Below are 20046 nucleotides of genomic sequence, written 5' to 3' on the forward strand. Positions count from 1 at the left end.
AACTCTGTACAAGAGCATCTGAAAATAGTCCTATGAGGTCCAGCAGGGCTTTTCTCATCAGAAGGCATTTATCAGTGTTTGTATGGCTGCAGATTTTGCTTGCCACATGCTGCTGTCATAATTGCAGGGCTCAATTCCTCTTTTACGTTCCCTAGTCTCTAGGTACAAATTCTTAAGGGTGGAGTTTTTATTTGCACTTCTACGGGGCTAGTGTCCAGAGTTCTCCTCCCAGCTCAGGGCTCCAGCATCCTCTCTGCCAGCAGGTTTCATAGAATCATAGAATGGTTTGGGTTGGAAGACACCTTATCTGCTCCAAATGGGATCAAACATCTGCTGATTTTTCCTTTCGAACAGCTATGCAACCAGCAGTCTTAAAACACAGGTTTTCTGTGTTTACCAGTAGAAGAGAGCTACTGGGAAAAAAAGACTTGCAAACATGGAATTCTTGCCATGCTCATCTATGATGCCCATAGTGTCCCCACCGCTGCTGGTGGGCCAGGCAGAGCTCCTGTGTCCCAGCAGGTTCCTGTCTCTTCCCCAAACTCCTACTGCCTTTCTCTTCAGGAGTCACTTTAAATTCTCCCAGCAGGCTTTTCTTTTTCTGTGGCCTCAGACTTTTTCCTATGATGTGCTGAAAAGTCAGGTTTTTAGAACAGCTGGAAGAGAGGTGGAACCATCAAATTATTAAAAGCGACATTCTGGCACTGCCCTCTATGAGCTCTGAAGTTTTTGCTGGAAGGTGTTTGTGTTGAGTAACATTTTCCTATCTTGTTTTCTAGACAGCTCCCTGCTGAGTTACCAATATTCGTTTATTCAAAGTCATGCAATAAGCATTAAAATCTTCAGGCCAAAGTACAATGTCATTTTATATTTTGTTGTTTTTAAAATAAAAAATTAGAAATTATTGTGTAACCCGTAAGTACAGGCTGAAGTACCAATTTCACCTCTGTCACACTTATGATAAGGACTCTGTCAAAATCTCTGTCTTCTGTGATCAGACCACGTTAAATAAGCACAAGAGCAACTATGTCCAAAGAGAAACCTTCTTAGCCACCGATCCTGTCTGCAGCAGTGGCCAGTAGTGGATACCTCAGGAGGAGAATAAGACTAGGGTAGGAAAATATGCTCACTTCTAGGAGGCTTCTCAGGTTGTGCTCCTCTACAGTTTGTGTCTCAGGGTCTTGCAATTGTAGTTTTGTCACAAAAAATCTGGTGCCGTGTTTGTCTTCACAAGTTCTGGAATGATTGTGGGGGGGCCCAGATGTATTCACATTGTCAAGGGCAAAAAGTAGATTGCTGGAAGTAGTGTCGCAAGGTAACAAGGTTTGAATCATGTCTAGGTGTAATTCCTGATGCTCAGGGGTGGCCCAGACTAACAGGAGATTTCTTGCAGAGTTGTACAGCTTCAGATCCTATGGCTGAAATACACAGCTTTGTAGTCTGTGTCCTGCAATCCATCCCCGGTTATTCACTCCTCCTTTCCACCACCCTTGTGCCTGCACAGATGTCCATGAATCTGTGCAATGATCTGGTTCAGGATAAATGTGGGTAGATCTTTTTTGGGCCAGACTAGAGGTAATCCACCTCCGCCAGCTGCCCCAGGAGTTGTGCCAACATGGTGCAAGGGATGTGGAGAAGCAGGAGCAAGCTGCTGAAGGCATGGGCAGGACAGGTTTGCTTATGTTCAGCAGCAGGGATGACATAATTGTAGCTTCAAGCAAAGAACAGGTTACCTGAGGTACTGAAGAACATGGGCCTTGGAAGTGTTTGCTTTTCAAAGCCTGGGGATCCTTCCTCCTCATCAGAGATTTGGTAGGGGGAAGGAATGAAGTGTAACAGAGCAGGGTTTGCAACTTTCTGAGACATTAATAGAGGGAAGGAGGAGTTTTCATTCTTTGATTTCATTAATAGAAAAAGTCACTGTTATCTTATGAAATGCTTTCACCAGCCCTAAAAAAAGCTTTGAAACTGTGACTGAGAGTCCTTTTTTGCTTTGGAGTAAAGATACAAAGTCCTCTACAAAGAAAAGTGCATAGTAGTATTGTGATCTTTTTTTTCCTTTTTTCCTTTTTTTTTTTTTAATGTAAAATGCACTTAATGAATATCATGATGGGGGTGCTTATGCAGCACAGGACAGAACATGGACAATGCTATTTAAAAGGTATTTTTTAAGCTGGAGGCTCTCTTTTAATTGTGACAGTATCTTTGGAAAGAGACTTTATACTTTTTCACAAAGAGAAAGCAGAGAGGGAACTTATCTCAGAGCATCGAATCAGGGTTTTATTTCTTCTGTGACAATGAGGGATAGTTTATTACAGTGGCATAAAACCATAGTCTCTCGAGACACTAATTCATGATTATGCTGGTATTTGAAAATATAAAGTTGTCAGCTGCTCTGCAAAAGTTTTTGGCATCCCCTGAGAGCAGGACTGGAACAGGTTGGTGCGTCACTGTCGGAGGAAAGCTATGGGGTCAGAAAAAACTTGCTTAAGTTCACTCTCCTTTTCTGGAGACATAAATATCCTTGAGGACTGATTGCAGAACAATGCAAAACATGTTGGGGTGAAGCTGAACCTGGAGAACGAAAGCTAACAGGATGCAGACGGTGCGAAAATTGAGTCTGACAGAATAACGATCTGTGTCTCTGATGAAAAATGAGCAAATGAAACATCAGTCAATCCACAGAATTCTCCTGTCAACAGATCTGACTCTGCTGAGGCTTTTTTTTTTTAATGATGTTGCCCAGTCTGAGCAGCAGGAGAGACAGTTACCTGCCATTTCTAGACACTTTAAACCCAAACCAAATGGAAATTAGAACAAAGATCTAACCCCATAGACTTGTCCCTAAATGCAGAATTGTCTGCACTCCCGCTTCTATAAAACAGTGGAGACCAAAAGTAAGTGGGAAGACTGGGCTTTGGATTATTGTCCTGAAAATTGTACTTTGACAGTGCATTAGGCATCTCTACATCTTGTAAAAACACTGGTAATCATAACTTCTCTTGTTGCCACCAGCCTGGTTCATCCTTCTTCCAGAAGCAACTGAAATCAGTGTAAGAGAAGATGAATGTGTTTCATAATCTGCAATTAGGTAACATCACCATGAGCAGACTGGTCTTGTAATAGACTGAAGGAGGGTATCTGTGGAAAATATCATGGAGACAGTGTGTACTCAGGAAGCCCTGAAGACATTGGTAGGGGATATAGATGGGACATAGTCATAGAATGGTTTGGGTTGGAAGGGACCTTTAAAGGTCACCTAGTCCAACCCCCCCATGCAATGAGCAGGGGCAGCTAAGTTGCTAAGCCACTCTCCATCATATTTAAGAAGTCGTGGCAGTCCAGTGAAGTTCCCACTGATTGGAAAAGAGGAAACATAACCCCCATTTTTAAAAAGGGAAAAAGGAAGACCTGGGGAACTACAGGCCAATCAGGCTTACCTCTGTGCCCAGCAAGATCATGGAGCAGATCCTCCTGGAAACTATGGTAAGGCAAATAAGGAGGTGATCAGTGACAGTTAGCATGGCTTCACTAAGGGCAAATCATGCCTGACAAACTTGGTGGCCTTCTATGATGGGGTGACAGCGTCGGTGGATAAGGGATGGGCAACTGACATCATCTACCTGGACTTGTGCAAGGCATTTGACACTGTCCTGCACCATATCCTTGTGTCTAAATTGGAGAGACATGGATTTGATGGATGGACCACCTAGTGGATAAGGAATTGGATGGATGGTCGCACTCAAAGAGTTGTGGTCAACGGCTTGATGTCCAAGTGGAAAGCAGTGGCGAGTGGTGTTCCTCAAGGGTGGGTATTGGGACCAGTGCAAGCCAGACATGGACCTGTTAGAATGAGTCCAGAGGAGGACATGAAGATGATCAGAGGGCTGGATCACCTCTGCTATGAAGACAGGCTGAGACAGTTGAGATTATTCAGCCTGGAGAGGAGAAGGCTGTGGGGAGAACTTATAGCAGCCTTCCAGTACCTAAAGAGTCCTACAAGAAAGCTGGAGAGGGACTGTTTACAAGGGCATGGAGTGACAGGACCAGGGTAATGGCTTTAAACTAAAAGAGGGTAGACTTAGATTAGATAGTAGGAAGAAATTCTTGACTGTGAGAGTGGTGAGACCCTGGAACAGGTTGCCCAGAGGAGTTGTGGATGCCCCTGGATCCCTGGAAGTGTTCAAGGCCAGGTTGGATGGGGCTTTGGGAAACCTGGTTTAGTGGAGAGTGTCCCTGTTCATGGCAGGGGGGTTGGAACTAGATGATCTTTGAAGTCCCTTCCAACCCAAACCTTTCTATGATTCTATGACCCAGAACTAGATCAGGTTGCTCAGAGCCCCGTCCAACCTGACCTTGAATGTTTCCAGGGATGGGGTATCTACCACCTTTCTGGGCAACCTGTTCCAGTGTTTCACCACCCTCACCATAAAAAATGTCTTCCTTCTATCTAGTCCTAGTTATGAGGCCAGGTTATGGAGTGAGGAGGAGAAGACCATAGCTATAGTAGGTGAGAAGGAAGCAGTTAGCACAGAGGGAGCCCATGGCTGCTGAGAATGGCTCAGCCTGTCTGAAAACTGCTGCTGAGAGGTGGCAGAGTGGTTCAAGGGTTCCCATGACTCCCTCTGTGTGGATGCCACGTTTTCCAGGCAAGTCTTTTCAGCATGCTGTACCCCCATCCTTGTCCCGTCTGTTTCCCCTTCAGTGAAGTGGTTCTCAAATGAGGAGAGGAGCACAGATTGGCTCCTGGGTGTACGGAGAGAAGAGCTGGTATATCAGCCATGATCTGAGGTACCATGAAGACTGGGGGAATAGGATGGACATTGTTGGGACTGTGAGGCTGTACCAGGGTTATTAAATGGGGTGAGAGTGAAAAAGGACATAGATCCCTTTTCTTATTAGAAAAACAGTCAGTGCTCATCCTTCCATATATATCTCCAGTTTTCCCTCTCTCTTTCTTCCTTTTCCTGAGCAAAATGTACATGCGATGGCTCTAATACTCAAGAGAAACTTCCACGGACATGAGGTAAAATCTCAGGTCCACTGATGTTAACAGCAAAGTCTTAGATTAATTTATGAAGGTCAGGCTTTCCCCTCCTGTCATAGGTGATTTAGATCTAAGTTTGTTGAAATTCCCTGATTTACCAGGAGAAGCTCAGAGGAAGAGGTGGAGTCGGCCAAAAGAAAGAGGTTGACCTGGTGAAGGAAATTCAAGAGGATGTGTTCGCATTTAATCTGGCATAAATCTATGCTGCTGCCACAAGAAACAACCCCACCTTAAACAAAAAATGCCAAAGACAGGGAGGAGGATTATTTAGAATAGTGAATACCAGGATGTAAATTGGAGGGGAAATAACACTGACTGTCATGAAACCTTGGACAGCAATGTCCATTGGGCTGTGGGACAGCCTCCCATGGACTATGCTTTGTGACTTGGGGACATTTTTTATGAGGAGCAATCCTCTTTTTTAATTGTTTAGTTTATGGAATATTTATATTCATAAATGATACATTTTTATTACGTAATTTATATTGACTTTACCTACTGCAAGGTAACTGTGAAATGCTGTCTCATGTTGCTCTGTAACGGCTGTGTCAGAGCTAGCAGGCTAGCACCATTTCTGAAAGAGAAACCAACAGGCAACATAAAAAGCTGTTTTGCATTTGCCAAAGACTTCCCCAACAGGTCTGCACAAGTGAGGGCTTCTGTGCTTGATACTGTAATTCTTACCTTACTTGGGTTTTCCTGTATTCTGGGGTTTGTTTCTGGAGAACTCTGTGTGGAGATATACTGTTCGAATGTTTTGACAAGGCAAGCCATACACATCTTCTGTACACAACTGTGGAAGACCTGCTGTAAAAGCTGCGGATATTTTCTGTATTTGCTGCAATTTATGGCAAAAGTTAAAAGATTTTTATTAGGTGGATTCACTAAGACACAATATGCCAGGTTAGATTTAATTTATCTGAAAGCTGATTGCTCTGGTATTGTCAAAATAATATTTCTTTTCTTTGTCAAGCTTGGTCCTAATTCTGTGTTCATTCTTGGGGCTCCCTGCAGTGCACTTTAAAAGCGAAGGTGTGGGTCTTGGAAGAATTTGCACAGCTCAGGAAGGAAATATAATCAGGGTAGGATTTAATTTAACTTCCCAGGGATTTTTGATCCCACCTTAACCTCTGTACTATCAAGTAAAACAGAATACATTGTGTGCTTAGCAGTGAAAACAGATAAGAGCTCCTTGGTCAACATCGTTGAGCAACAGCACTGATTGCCCATCGCAACACGTTTCTCTTTGCAACCCTGTAATCTTCCAATTACTGAGATCCTGCCGGGATCCAACACACAGGCTAGTGTAGGACTAAACCTCCAAAAAGGCAGAGTAAAATCTGTGCTGAGTTGGATTTTCCTAGACTTAAATTTGTTTTCGAATGGAGGGCTTCAAGCCCCTTGAGTGTGATGACTGAAGGATACTGAATTTGGGAAATGACCACACTTGCTGGTTGGGGGGATCCCTGATTGGTGGGATCTTACGTCTCACCTCAAAGCCTGGTGTTTACCCATGTGCATCTGTAAATTTACGCATGGGTGGCAGAGCAGTTATGAGCAGCCTGGTTTCTCCCTCTCCCTCCTGCACATCAGCAAGAAGGGAGCTCTGGGTGTTGGGGGTGAGCAGGAGTCAGATCCCACACTGCGGACCTTCTTGGCTCTTACCCAGGTCTTGGCTCCAGGGACTCAATCCTTATGTAGATCTTCTCTGAGCTCTTCATAAACACCACTATTGAAACACCAGTACTGAAAAGACACCGGAAACATATTGTTTCTGAAGCTTTGAAATACAGACAGGATTTAACCACTGAATTATGCTATGACATGACAATTCTCTGGTTAAATCCTAATGTCCTGAGAATCCAGTAGGGGCAAGCAGCTCATGACAAGCCAAAAGCATTCTGAGTCTGTTGGCCCCCTTTAATCCTTCACTATGTATAGCTGAGATTTGCTGGGGACCTGATGCTAACCCTCTGCATTTTCACATTGCTGCATAATGACCAGTAGTTACTGCACTGGTCTTTCTTCATCGACGCTCCCTGAGGAGGAAGAAAGGGCTATTTATTCTTTAGGCTGTTTCCTGACTAGCAGAACCAATGAATCCAGGATTCCTCCTGATTTCTGTCCACCATCCCCTAACATGTCCCCTTTGCAAGACCTTCTGTTCCCTTCCACATCCTTTTCATCTCTTCTCCATATCCACCTGTGCTCCACCATAGCCACCCACACCAGCTGGTGCTTCTCCCCTTCCCTCCCCTCTTCTTTAGGGAGCAGCAGGCACAGCTTTGGGTGCTCTGCTTGCTGTCCCCTTTGGTTTCCTACCTGTGCGGTTTTGATCCTGCCCCATAACCTTTCCCTATTTTCATTTGATTTCCTCTACAGTCAGCTTTTTTTCTCCTTTTCTCTGCATCTGCATAGTCCCGCAGCCCAGGAAGGCCCTGGGCTGGGCTAGTGAGGGCTCAGTAGGAACTAGGTGTGAAGCAGCACGTTGTGTCTAGCTGCAAGCTATCTTTTTGGCCAACTGTTAGAATAATTGTCAGAGGAAGGTCTGTGTTCCCCTCCCCAGAGTGGTGGGGACATGAACCCCATTATCTTTTCCCTTTATCCCAACAGTGATTTCCACAGAAGGGTTTAGGAACAAACATCTTTGAGACCTTTGCCTTTCTGATGAATTTGCTTGAAATGAACTAGCAGGTAAGAAAGGACACAGAGTGATTGTATAATCTCCCTTTTCCTGGAAAAAAACCCACAAAACCTGCTAAAAATAATGCTGGGTGTTAATAACTTGGCAGACTAGGAGATGGATCTGAAAGCTTTGCTTTGGGCTCTGACCTGAACCTTCCTGCTGTGACAGGATTTGGACTATGCCAAAGAACAGGGAGGGCTGCAGCTTCCACTGCAGCCTGCGTGCATTGCTGTCTGCATTTGGGAGCAATCACTTGGATGTGCTCATTGAAATCTCCCTTTTCCTGATCTTTGGCAGTTTCCTACAGCTTAGCTGCTTACCATCGCTTAGGATCATGGAGGTTTCCCTGCGTGCGTTTAGGGGGTTGGTGTGGATAGTGACTCTTTCATCGTTGTACTTTGGAGCCTGCATCTTCTGGCTCCCACTCTGAATTTTGGTTTTCCTGCCTAAAATATATGATGACAACTTTAAGGACATTTATAATATTAATGCAATCATTCACCTCGCAGGTTATTTGAAATTGAATCTCTTAGCGTACTTAAATTATAGGATATTGCCTTATAAATCTCTGTATAGATTTCATTAATAGTTGATTGTGCTTGGTTTCTATTATTTTTTCATCAGTACCTCAGGGTACTGTTCAGCGTCCTACAATTTACAAAGAAAATTATCTAAACCAACAAAAAGTTCTTGGCTTTTATTATAAACGAATCTGTAAAAATAGCTGATGGATCACCACAGAGTTTTTGTCCAATTTGATGATTAATTGTACTGTAGTATTTAGTCAACTCAGTGCATGCTAGCGCATACTTTCTCTCCAAAGCCTGTAGCCCACTGGCATTTATAATCTCAAGCTAAAAAGAGCCAAGCAATTTCAAAGTTTATTTTCTAATCCTGAAGACTCTTATCCTGTTCTGGCACAAACCTGAACCAAAAAAATCAACAATAGGGGTGCAGCTGGTGGAAATGTCTCTCGAGGCTCATATTGCTCAACCTGTCAATTTTGTGTATGAGTCTTGAAAGTGTAAATAAATAAAACCAAATGTAGGGCTTTACTGTAACCACATTTTACTGCGTCTCTAGCAGTCTGGCTTTGAATCCTGAGGGGGTCGTCCAGCCTGTTCTTCTGGCACAGCAGTGACCATTTTCTGTGGTTAGCACGCTCTGAAAGCCAAGGCCATCAGCTGATCCCTCTCTTGTGCGTGTCCCCTTCGCAGCCTTGGACAGCCAGAATACCTACCAGTCATCTGGGCTTGGGGCATAATTCAATCAAACTCCAAAGAGTGGAGAGCGGCATGTGGCAGCAGTCACCATCCTTCCACAGTGACAAGCCAACTTGTCTTTTTCTTAACTGAGCGTGAAGATAATTTTGCCAGGTGAACCTCAATGTTACTCTGAGACAATCTTGCTCAAAGCTTTCCAAAAGCATCATGCCTTTATGTGAGGCAATGGCTGTCATCACTGCAGAAGGTCAGTGTGCCGTGCCTGTCAGAGCCCTTTCCTGTGCAGCCTCCTATCTCAGTGTAGGTTCCTGGCCACTGTCTCACAACTTTTTCATCATTGTTCAACAGCAACCTCGTGCAGGCTTGGATGTTGGCAAAGATCTGACTTATCTCTTTTGTTTGTTGCTTTTTTAAGCAATGGCTTCCCATGGACTTCCTATCCGTTCTGAGGGAAGTCCAGGCCATACCAAGTCAAAAAACTCAAGGACTTTTATGTGACCAGGATTTCATCACCTTCAGGTTGTGAGGGGAGATGCTTAACCTTTGTCCTGAGCATTTTTGTTCTAATAATGAGCCTTTCCTATCCGGATGAAAACATTGAATCATAATGCCTGCCTGTCCGATAGAAGTATTGTGAGTATGTTCATTTTCTAAATGCTAACCCACCCGGTGTCTTTATCCTCTCCTCTCTTGTGGAGCAAGTTTCCCTCATAGCACCCAGACTAGAAGTTAATAAGTGGAAAGAGAATGAAACAAAAGCCTGAGGTTTTTTGCCATAATCATGGTTTAGTCTTGCAATTCATTGCACGCTGGTATGGCAGACTCCGTGCAAGCACCATTTCTTGTGTTGGATGACAAGCAGGGTGTAAGTGTCTGGAGAATCAGGGACCTTAGCTACTATTTTAATCTGCTTCCCTCCATCAGTCCCTCTTCTCAGGAACAAATAATTATATAAGGCAAAGATTGGTAGCCCATTACAGAAGACATCTCTGCTGTTTCTTTTCTGAGATCAAATAAACAAGATTGATGAACTGTGCAGAAAGCACGTGGAAAGTGCAGTTGAGTTTTTTGTGTTCTTCATGCTATATACCAAACCCTGGGCAAGGCTGACCAATATCTCTAAATATTGGGTAATGCTGTTCAAATATATACCTCTCCTACTAAGCAAGTATCAGAGAATACTCCTTTTAGAGGAGTGAGGGAGGAAAAGAACGACGAAACTGCATTGATTGAGTGGGTGTTCAGTGCTTTTCAAGTCCTGTCAACTGAGGAGCTTTTGAGACACTTCTGGCAGTATGTCTTTTCCTCCACAAAGACATGAATATCATACAAGTGTGGTCCTATCTCAGCTAGGAAGGGAAATTCACGTGAAGCAAAGAGTAGGGTACTTTTGCTTCATGCTGGTATACAAATCAGTGATCCAGTGCCATGATCTGTTCTGCTCTTCTGTGGCTTTTGACCAGGATGGTAAAGTCAGTGGATCTAATTGCTGCCTGTAATTCATATAGGGTAAGTGTAAAGAGGCCATTAATTGTATAGATGTAAACAGGCAACTGAAGCCGTAGGAGCGCTACCCAAAACCGCAACACAAGACTGTAAGAGGAGCACAGCACTGGCCAAAGAGGTTTTACATGGGGCCCGATAAAGCAAAGGCATTGGTTGCGTTGGATTTCTGCTTGATTGCACAGCAGAGGCAGCAGCAGGCTAGAAAAGCGAGGGGAGACAACATCAGGAGGATTGCAAACTCAGCCGCAGAAGCACTGGAAATTGCCAGGGAAAAGCTATTGGGAAACAGGAGGGAGAGTTTGGGGTAGAAGGGAAGTGAGGAGAGATTTGGAGCTGTGAGGAAAGAAGTTGCATAATCTTTTTCACTCCCCTCTGTGTTTTGGGAAATGAAGCTTTGCACATTCTCTGTAAATGAACAATAGTGCTTTAGAGATAGCACTCCTGGCTCTGTCGTACATTGTTCTTCTAAGGGGAAATAGTCACAAGGCAGCATTGCTAACCACGAAGATCAGAAAGGGGAACACTACTGTGCCTTTTTGGAGAAGTAACCACTCATTGAATGAAAGCATTAAAGAATATTTTTGTTTCCTAATACCTGAGACATATTAAAACTTGTTCCTTCCCAAATGTCTAAAAGAAATGAATGTTATTCTAAAAAGCCATCACCAGTGTCTGGCATTGCTTCTTCTGGGCATCAGATGTGTCCTGTCTTCCTTGTCCCTGAACTCTTTCTAAAATGAGCCTTGCAATTCTGGGGTTGTCTTCATTGTGGGTCTTTCAGAATGCCATCAGGATGGCCAAAATCTAACCAATACTGGGCACCACGGCAGGATCCTTCCCGTGTCTCATGTGGTAAGCTGTGTAGCTTTATAATTCCTGGAGCACTTCCATGAGCTCAGCCAGAACAAAATCAGAAAGGAAAAGAAAATGTTCGTGGCTTAGGGATGAGAAAAGACCCAGTGTGGTGTAAGTGAACATATCCAACCCCTTTGACAGATTCTGCAGTGATGATCCGCAGTCTGCTGGATCTTACAGTCCAGTTCAGGCAGCTTGACTTGACTTGCTGAAATCCAGGTAGAAACACTGCCTCAGTGACAAGTTCAGTTGTAACTCTCCTTGAAATTTCCTGGAACCTTACAGACGTGCTCAGTGGCACAATAAAATCTAGTCTGACTTCCACCTTAACTAAAGGCAGCTGTAGTGAAACCTGTGATGTTAATGGACTGCATAGGAGACTGGAGCTCTGAAACCCTAATGAGTGCAGGCTGGAGCGCTCCCCACTCTGAATTACCCCCACGAAGGTGGTGGCTCTCTGAAGGTTACTGATTAGCCAGAAGTAGTGGTACAGTGTGTACATTCTGGCTTGACATCATTGCTGGGGCAGTTAATTTTTACTAAGCTCTATTTCGTGGGGTTTTACCCCCATGCATGTGTGTTTGACTTCCAGCTAACTGTGTGCATAGCTGCTTCTCGGGGAGGGATAAAGATACACGATGACTAAGCCCATGTAGAATGGCAGGATCCTGGGAACAGGTGCATCTTCTGGTCCAGAAAACCAGGATGTGTGTTTGGCCCCCACAGTGCCCATGTTACCTGACTTGATCAACGTGACTTATCTTTTTAGTGTCTTATTTTAATTGAATTATTTTTATTGAGTCCCAAGGGCATTAAAGTAAAACTGCCTCGCTGTCTTTTTGTTTCTCTGAAGCAATTTATCAAATGTAATCCCAAGAGAGATGGAGAAGGCGTGATGATAAAAGCAGCATCTGTTGCATTCCCTCTTCAGAATGCTTAGGCTGCATCTTTTCCTCAGAAGAACCAAGTTAATTGGTTTTATTGCTGCTTGGATATTTCTTATTTACTACTGGTCCATATAGACCAGCCTGTCACTCTCAGTATTCAGAGCTCTACCCTGCTGTCCTCAAAGGCACAAATAGGCTTTTGCTCCTGTTACCTCTCCTATAAGCTGTGTACCCTCAAGAGAAACCTGGCTGCTACTCTTCCCTGTTCAGTCATCAGCAAACCTTTTCCTGAATTCAGTTTGCAGAGCTTGTCTGTTCCTTCTGCCTGCCTTGCAGAAGGGATTTTAGGAAAGATTAACCTTCCGCCAATTTTAGGCATCTTATTTCAACGGGTAAGTTCGCCAGCTCGTCTCTGTGGGTAACCATTGTCATCAGGGGAGAGAGTGCAGCTCTCCTGGGGACCATTCAAAATGAGAAATTACTTCTGACCCGCAAGTCTAAAGTCTGACGTGTGTTTTTTTCCCTTCACATCTTCTTAAAACCACAGGGAACTCACTGAAGTGCCTGTCAGAGTTGGTCATTTCATACTTGGTCTGCAAAGGGACTTCCAACTCACCTCTACCAGGATCCTCTTGAACACCTGATGGAGTCCACTGTGCCTGGACCAGGGTCAGGAACGTGCTCCAGCTGGGTGCCCAAAGGCATTGGAAACTTTTGTGCTTGATTGAAACTGGGCCCTTGGCTCTTGCATTCAGCATCAGGGGAATATGAGGCTTGTTTAGACATGTGCCCACTTCCCGATGTGGTTGTGTCAGTGAGAGAGGTCGCTTTCGTCAGATGGATCACCATTTCTGCTCCTGAAGGTTGCCCTTCCAAAGCTGGTAATGCCATTAGTGTGTTAATTGCTAGTCTAAATTAAGCCATCTGATTTTGCCTGAAGTAAAGTAAGGAGCAATGATTCACCTGAATCGCTCCATGCCTGTGACAGTGGAGATAAGCAGCTAGCACTAGGGATCTGGTCAGTGGCATAGCCCGAAGGGGGAGTGACTGTGTGTCACGGCCATTTTGTTTTCAGAAAAGGATCCACAGAAGCCAGCATACTGGACAGGAGGGCCTGCTTAACCTCAGATAAACATAATATTAAAGAAGGGAATGCAAATTCTGAGAGGGGTGCCTCTCTGTGCTTGGTTCCCAGTCACCGACCTGGCTATCTAAGCCAAGCCAGTCCTTCCTCAGGCAGAACATACCATGATGATAGCTCGTAGAGCCTTTCTCCCAAGAAGCATTGTGAGACCAGTCATCAGATTTTGGAAGACCCAGGCTGAACTGTCTCTCCTGCCAGATCCAGAGCAGGGATTGGAAACCAGCCCACGGCCCTCCCAAGACAACAGTCAGAGTCAGGAGCTCTTCAGAGGCAGTGGGTATCTACCCTCTCCCCTTGTATCAAACAACTCGCAATTCATCGAGCCGCAGTACCGCTGGTTGGTAGACAGTTGGGTTTCAGCTTCTGCTTCGAGCACTTGAGTGTCTTTCGAAGGTTGAATAGCTGGTGGGCTCCCTTCAGCACTGAAGAGATGTGAACATATGAGACGTGCAGCTAGACACTTAAGTGATAGGTGTCTTGATTATGTATGGAAAATGCTACTTTAAAACAATAGCATTCTTTTAAAAAGCATCTCATAACTTGAAGTATCTGCAATGATGTTACTAATTTCTGCTTTTAATTCCTGGTTAATAACTCTTTTCTAAACGTAGATGGCAGTGGTACAGTAACCCTTTTTTATGAAGATTAACATCTGTGAATACTGCCTTTGAGATAGGCCATGTGTATGTGATTAGTTCGTTGGTTACTGGGCACAGTTTTAAAGAATTATGCTGAATAAATGAACCATTACTTTCCTTTTTTTTTTTTTTTTGCATGTCTGATCTTTCTGTGTGATTGCAACTTGATCAGTGTTGAAGTCAGCACTTCTATTTTTCTTCTTTTCAAAGTAAAGGGCTTTTTCATTAGGAATCCCACAGTTAACTGTGGGAAGATATCTGCCTTCCTAGAAGAGTCATGTGAGAGAAGTCCTTGCTGGAGAGAGTAGCCCAATTATGTTTGATTATTCATCATTTATATCGACTTACAATGGAAGTTGTTTTCAGTTTTCTCTAAAAATGAGACTTCTTCTAGCTAACATTTCACATTAGAACCCCAAACCGTGACCGGATCTGAACTTACTGGGGCTGAGCAATAGTAGAGAGATGTAAGCAGCAAAAATGCATTTCTCTGTTGTTCCAGCTGATACTAATCACTGCTACAACTCCTGCTTTTGTGAGCGGGTAACAAGGCACAGAAAATGTGTGCCTCCTCCTGCCAAGAGGAGTCATTGAGTTAGAGCCCTTTATCTGTGCTGATTAGAGAGCACTGTGAGAAACGTAAGTAATTTACCCTGAGATGCATACGGAGGAAGTTGTTTCTTTGAGGTTAGCACTGCTTAAAAGGAGCTTCAAAAAAATCCCAAAATATCTGAGCAGAGATCAGCCAATGTGAGTAATACTATCATGGGTATTAGAAGAATCCCTGCTAAAGATGCTATTTTTGGTAATAACAGCAAAGAGGAGAAAAATAAGCCACAAGTCTAAAACATGTTTCAAGAATGCTGGTTTCCAGTTCCTAATTTTATTAAAAAGAAGGCACTTTTGTTTAAACAGTGAAGACCTTTGTGTTGAGAAGTGATTAGCCTTAGTGCAATCAGGTATGCTATTGTCCATGCAAATGCTGCATGCTGAGTTTTCATCCAAACATTTCATTTTCTGTTTCACTTCTCATAATTTTTGGTGGTTTTCATTTGGTGAATGCAAGTGTCAAAAACTGCGGTCACGTATTCAGGAAAAAAATGGTGTTGCAAGGGCAGGTTTGGCTTGGTCAAAGCAAATGCCATGGCAAATATTGATCTGATTGGATCCAGTTGGAGCTCTGTTGACTGGAGAGGGGACCCGAAATGTCTAGCTCTGCAATAGCCATCCACATCGCAGACATTGGTAGCTGGATGAGAAGGATTCTGCTTTCACTGTTTGTACTGCCAGCAATAAGCTCCCTGGGAAAGAATGTGTAACAAAGTTTAAGATAAAATCATCAGCCTCCCCTGCATTTATCAGAATTATTTTAACTGGAAAGCTCTTCTGCACTATCCAGAGTTTGGTCCCTGAAGCAAAGCTGTTTCACAAGGGTGAAGTGTGCAATGCTATGGCTGTTGAGTGAAGTTGCCATTAAAGATCTTGAGCCTTAGGGTTTTGAAATGAGAACTAAACTTGGTATTAGCAGTCCCTTGAGGTCTCATTTCCATGCCAGTGAACAGCCTGGTTTTGTGCTCCGTAGCTCATTTCCCTGCATTTTCAAGTTTCACCTGTTTTATTCTATCTTGGAGTTATTAATTTTATGACTTGTTTTTCTTCTTTTTTTTTTTTTTTTTTCCTTTCTTAGGGGGTTGTTTATCACCATCCATGACAAAGGCCATATTGCAACAATGCTAAACTCTTGGCCTGAAGAAAATATTAAGGTATGTAGCATGTTTTCTGTGGACTGGGAAATTACAGGGAGTTGGGTGGAAAATGGGATACTGAATGGAACTGCTTGGCTTTATTTACAGAATTGCCTATTTAAAAGGACAAGCTAAGAAATAGTCCCTTCCTCAGAGAGTTTCCAGGCTAGTGGTTGGATTTCAGAGACTTTATCATGTGTGTATGAGGTCAAGAACATCTTTATCAAAGGTAGCAGGACCTTAGGCAATAAAAAGAGTGTGCATGATAATAAATTTGTACAGAATAGGGGTCCTAGTGAAGAAGTAAGATATATGTGTTGAAGAATTCTGTGGCTATGTCACAACTTGCTAGATGTACCAAAGCTCTTTAAGATATCTCTGTAACCAGCTGGCTTGTAGGACTCCTTCCCAAATCCAATGACTCATGCAGCATCCAGAACACTGGCAACTCTGCAAACAATATTTGATATCCAGCAGCTGAAAATATTACTGACACTCCACCCAAAAAGTGATCTTGTGAAGTGTTTTGCGCTAGACCTCAGGGCTGGGCAAGTCCCTGGCATGAAATAAAGTCAACACTTTAGACCGGTCTTGTCAGTCACCTGCTTCCCTCAGTGTGAAGGTATGTGAGCCTGGGAATGTCCCTGGCTATTGACAGAGCTTCGGTCCCCTATCAGTCAGCTGTTTCTTCCAGGAACAAAGGTTTGGCAGCTGAGAAAATCTTGCAAGCATTTTCCATTTCTAATGGAAAAAAAGGGAATTTAACATGTTTCCAGAGAAAAGTAATCATATTCTTCTAACCTTTTCTTTGGAACCATGGAGAACAGATGCAAACTAGATATTTTGTCCTTGCTATGTCCAAAGATCTCAGTATTTCCATTTGTTTCTGACTCAGGATTATAAGCAGAACTCATTACGGCTAATAGATATGTTTTTGCAGATGGGGAAACTGGCACAGAAAGGTTAGAGACTGTTGTTGAAACAGCCCCCTCTGGCACCCAAAACAGACCATAGGAAGGGCAGTGGTCCACGGAAGAAATTCAGAATATCTGCTTTCCAGGTGTGCCAGACTACAACGGCAGCTAATTTCATCAGTATCGCTGTTTTGGACCGCAGGGTTCCCTGTGTGGTTTGTGCACAGGCTTCTCCGTGCCTGAACTGGTAGGCACTGGAACACCTGAGATTCTGAGATAAGTAGGGAGGCACCTGGACTGCACCTAAGTCGCTGGAGGGACCCAGTGTTTTGAAAAGGCAGAACACCAACACCAGTAAATCCCATTAAAGACAGTGAAGAAATACCTGGAGATGCTGCCCCACCTTTTGCTTTGTGGCTCCTTAGCATTTTCTGTGGAAATGGGAAATCTGGGTTGTAGGCTTGGATCTGCTGCCTGGAAGGGCTGGAAGGATCTGCTTAGCTTAGCAAAGCCTCAGCCAAGCTCTGATGTGCCCTACCTCCACCCCTCCCGTTGAAGCTGCGGTGCTTTCAACGAATCAGAGTGCCAGAAGCAGAACAAGCGAAAGAAGCCATTTCAGAGCGTACTCATGTGGGACTGTGGGGTTTTTGTGTATCTTCCAGAGTGGCTAATGAAGAAATATTGGATAAAATGCCAATAGCCCTCGTCAGTGCCTCCCCTTGCTAATTTTCTCTCTGGTTCCTTAATCTTGTACTCTTTTCTGCATGAGGGCCTGTGTTGGGTTTGCGTGGCAAGGTTTTGGTAGTGGGGGGCTACAGGGGTGGCTTCTGTGAGAAGCTGCTAGAAGCTTCCCCTGTGTCTGATAGAGCCAATGCCAGCCGGCTCCAAGACGGACCCGCCGCTGGCCAAGGCCAAGCCAATCAGCACCTCTGTGATAACATATGTAAGAAGGGAAAAAACAGTCAGAGGGAGCTTTTGCAGCCAGAGAGAGGAGTGAGAAGATGTAAGAACATCTGCAGACACCAAGGTCAGTGCAGAAGGAGGGGCAGGAGGTGCTCCAGGCACCGGAGCAGAGATCCCCGTGCAGCCCGTGGTGAAGACCATGGTGAAGCAGGCTGTCCCCCTGCAGCCCATGGAGGGAGGATGAGGGGGTGTATAGATTCCACCTGCAGCCCGTGGAGGACCCCACGCCGGAGCAGGTGGAGGCACCTGAAGGAGGCTGTGACCCCGTGGGAAGCCCGTGCTGGAGCAAGTTCCTGGCAGGACCTGTGGACCCATGGAGAGAGGAGCCCACGCCGGAGCAGGTTTGCTGGCAGGACTTGTGACCCTGTGGGGGACCCACGCTGGAGCAGTCTGTTCCTGAAGGTCTGCACCCCGTGGGAGAGACCCACGCTGGAGCAGTTCGTGAAGGACTAGTCTGTGGGAGAGACTCACGTTGGAGAAGGTCGTGAAGGACTGTCTCCCATGAGAGGGACCCCACGCTGGAGCAGGGGAACGATGAGAGGAGTCCTCCCCCTGAGGATGAAGAAGCGGCAGAAATACCACGTGATGAACTGACCACAACCCCCATTCCCCGTTCCCCTGTGCTGCTGAGGGGGGTGGAGGTTGAAGCCGTGAGTGAAGTTGAGCCCGGGAAGATGGGAGGGGTGGGGGGAGGTGTTTTAAGATATGATTTTATTTCTCATTCCTCTACTCTGTTTTGCTTAGTAATAAATTAGATGAATTCCCTAAGTTCAGTCTGTTTTGCTCGTGACGATAATTAGAGAATGATCTCTCCCTGTCCTTATCTCGACCCACAAGCTTTTCATTGTACCTTTTCTCCCCTGCCTAGTTAAGGATGGACAGTGATAGAGCAGCTCTGGTGGGCACCTGGCCCCCAGCCAGGGTCAACCCACCACAGGGCCCAACTAGAGCAGGAGGAATGCAGAGAATTGTAGAGGATAGTGTGGTGTCATCCTGGCAGCTATGAGTTCAAACCACCTCAAAGTTAGGATAATCTAGAAACCACATCTATTGCAAGACAAGCATGCTGCCATGCTAGCTACTGCACTGACCTTCCATCCTTCTTTCCTTCCCTCCCTCCCTCCTTCCATAGGATGCTCACCCTAGAAGTGCACTCAGCATCTTGAGTCCCTGTCGGGTTCCTCCTGTGCAGGGTTGGTCAAAGTCATGGTGCGCTCAAGGCAGAGTATCAACTCAGGCTGTAAAGATCGACCCTGTGCAATCAATACAGAGAAGTGGGAATGCCAGCAGCGGCACTTGCCTCTCTGCCTTGCCTCGGCGGCTCGGAGCTCAGCGCGGTGCTCTGCATCACTCTGCTGGGGCAGGTGCCTCCTACTTAGGCATCGCAAAACTGGGCTGGCTACATAGAGCCTATGGCCCAGAGTCATCGCAGTTAACATCAGCTGCCTGAAGACTCAGCGCCTAATCTCAGCTTGTGAGTACTTCTGCAGTGATCAATGAAGAGGGAGATGAGCAACTTCAAAGAGAAATACCCTTTTCATCCCTTCCCAGAACAGCTGTTGGAGGGAGGAGATGCTCTCTGGAGGTTTCTGTCTCTCCCCGTCAGCTATCAAAGAAGCTTAGAAACCGGTTAGATGAGCGGCTTAAACTGCACACCTAAGTTTTAGCCAAAGACCTGACTAAACTCATCAAAAAAATTTGTAGCACAGCTGGAAGTAAAAAACAGGTTCCTAATTGTTAAACCAATGGTTCATTAGAAGGGTTCATTAGAATCCTGTTCAGCCAGAGATTAATGGTCTGTTTGTTGAGTTTTGATCACATGAACGTGAGTGATTAACAACATTAATATGCTTGTATATCCGGTACCCACTGAAACGCTGTGCTTTTTTATTTTTTCATTGTTTTTTACATCCAAAGAGCCACCAACAAATGTGAATCCAGTTTCCCCTCTGATACAGACAGCAGTCAGCCTCCCCTGCTGTATTTTCTGTTCTCCTGTATTTTTCAGTGTTATCGTGGGGAGCTCTGGTACCTATAGAGTGCAGCACATCTAAGATTGAAGAAATGTTCTCTCCCTGACGGGTATATAAGTGCTATGGAGTTTATGGCTTGCCTGAGAACATTTAATTTGGATTGAAGGGCATCTGTGCTTCAGAGAAATATTTCGTATCATTAGAAATTAGTTCTTTTTTTAAAAAAAAAAGGTATTTGACTCCTTTTCCTTTAATTTGCATCCGTTTCAGGATAAACGTGGAGCAGTGCATTTGCTTGCTGCTTGCCCTATTTCCCATTACTGCCTTCCAGTCCCAATTGCACCCTCTGGGTGTGGTAAAGAAGTGAGCACACACCCAGAAACAGATGGAGCCCACCCAAAAAGAGACTTTCCCATCACTAACACTTCACATCATTGACTCAGAAGGAAAAACAAATAGGAAAAT

At 44.6% G+C, this 20046-nt stretch overlaps 1 protein-coding gene across 3 annotated transcripts in view; it reads left to right on the forward strand.

Moving 5' to 3' along the window:
* Positions 1 to 20046, forward strand: part of ME3 (malic enzyme 3) — a 138552-nt gene that overhangs the window by 77861 nt on the left and 40645 nt on the right. For all 3 annotated transcript variants that reach the window (XM_075742489.1, XM_075742487.1, XM_075742488.1), the window contains exon 4: positions 15674 to 15749. In XM_075742489.1, the coding sequence (XP_075598604.1) occupies positions 15674 to 15749 (76 nt within the window). The remainder of the gene's footprint in view (positions 1 to 15673; positions 15750 to 20046) is intronic.

Source organism: Balearica regulorum, chromosome 1 (assembly GCF_011004875.1).
Source record: "Balearica regulorum gibbericeps isolate bBalReg1 chromosome 1, bBalReg1.pri, whole genome shotgun sequence".
Lineage (NCBI taxonomy): Eukaryota > Metazoa > Chordata > Aves > Gruiformes > Gruidae > Balearica > Balearica regulorum.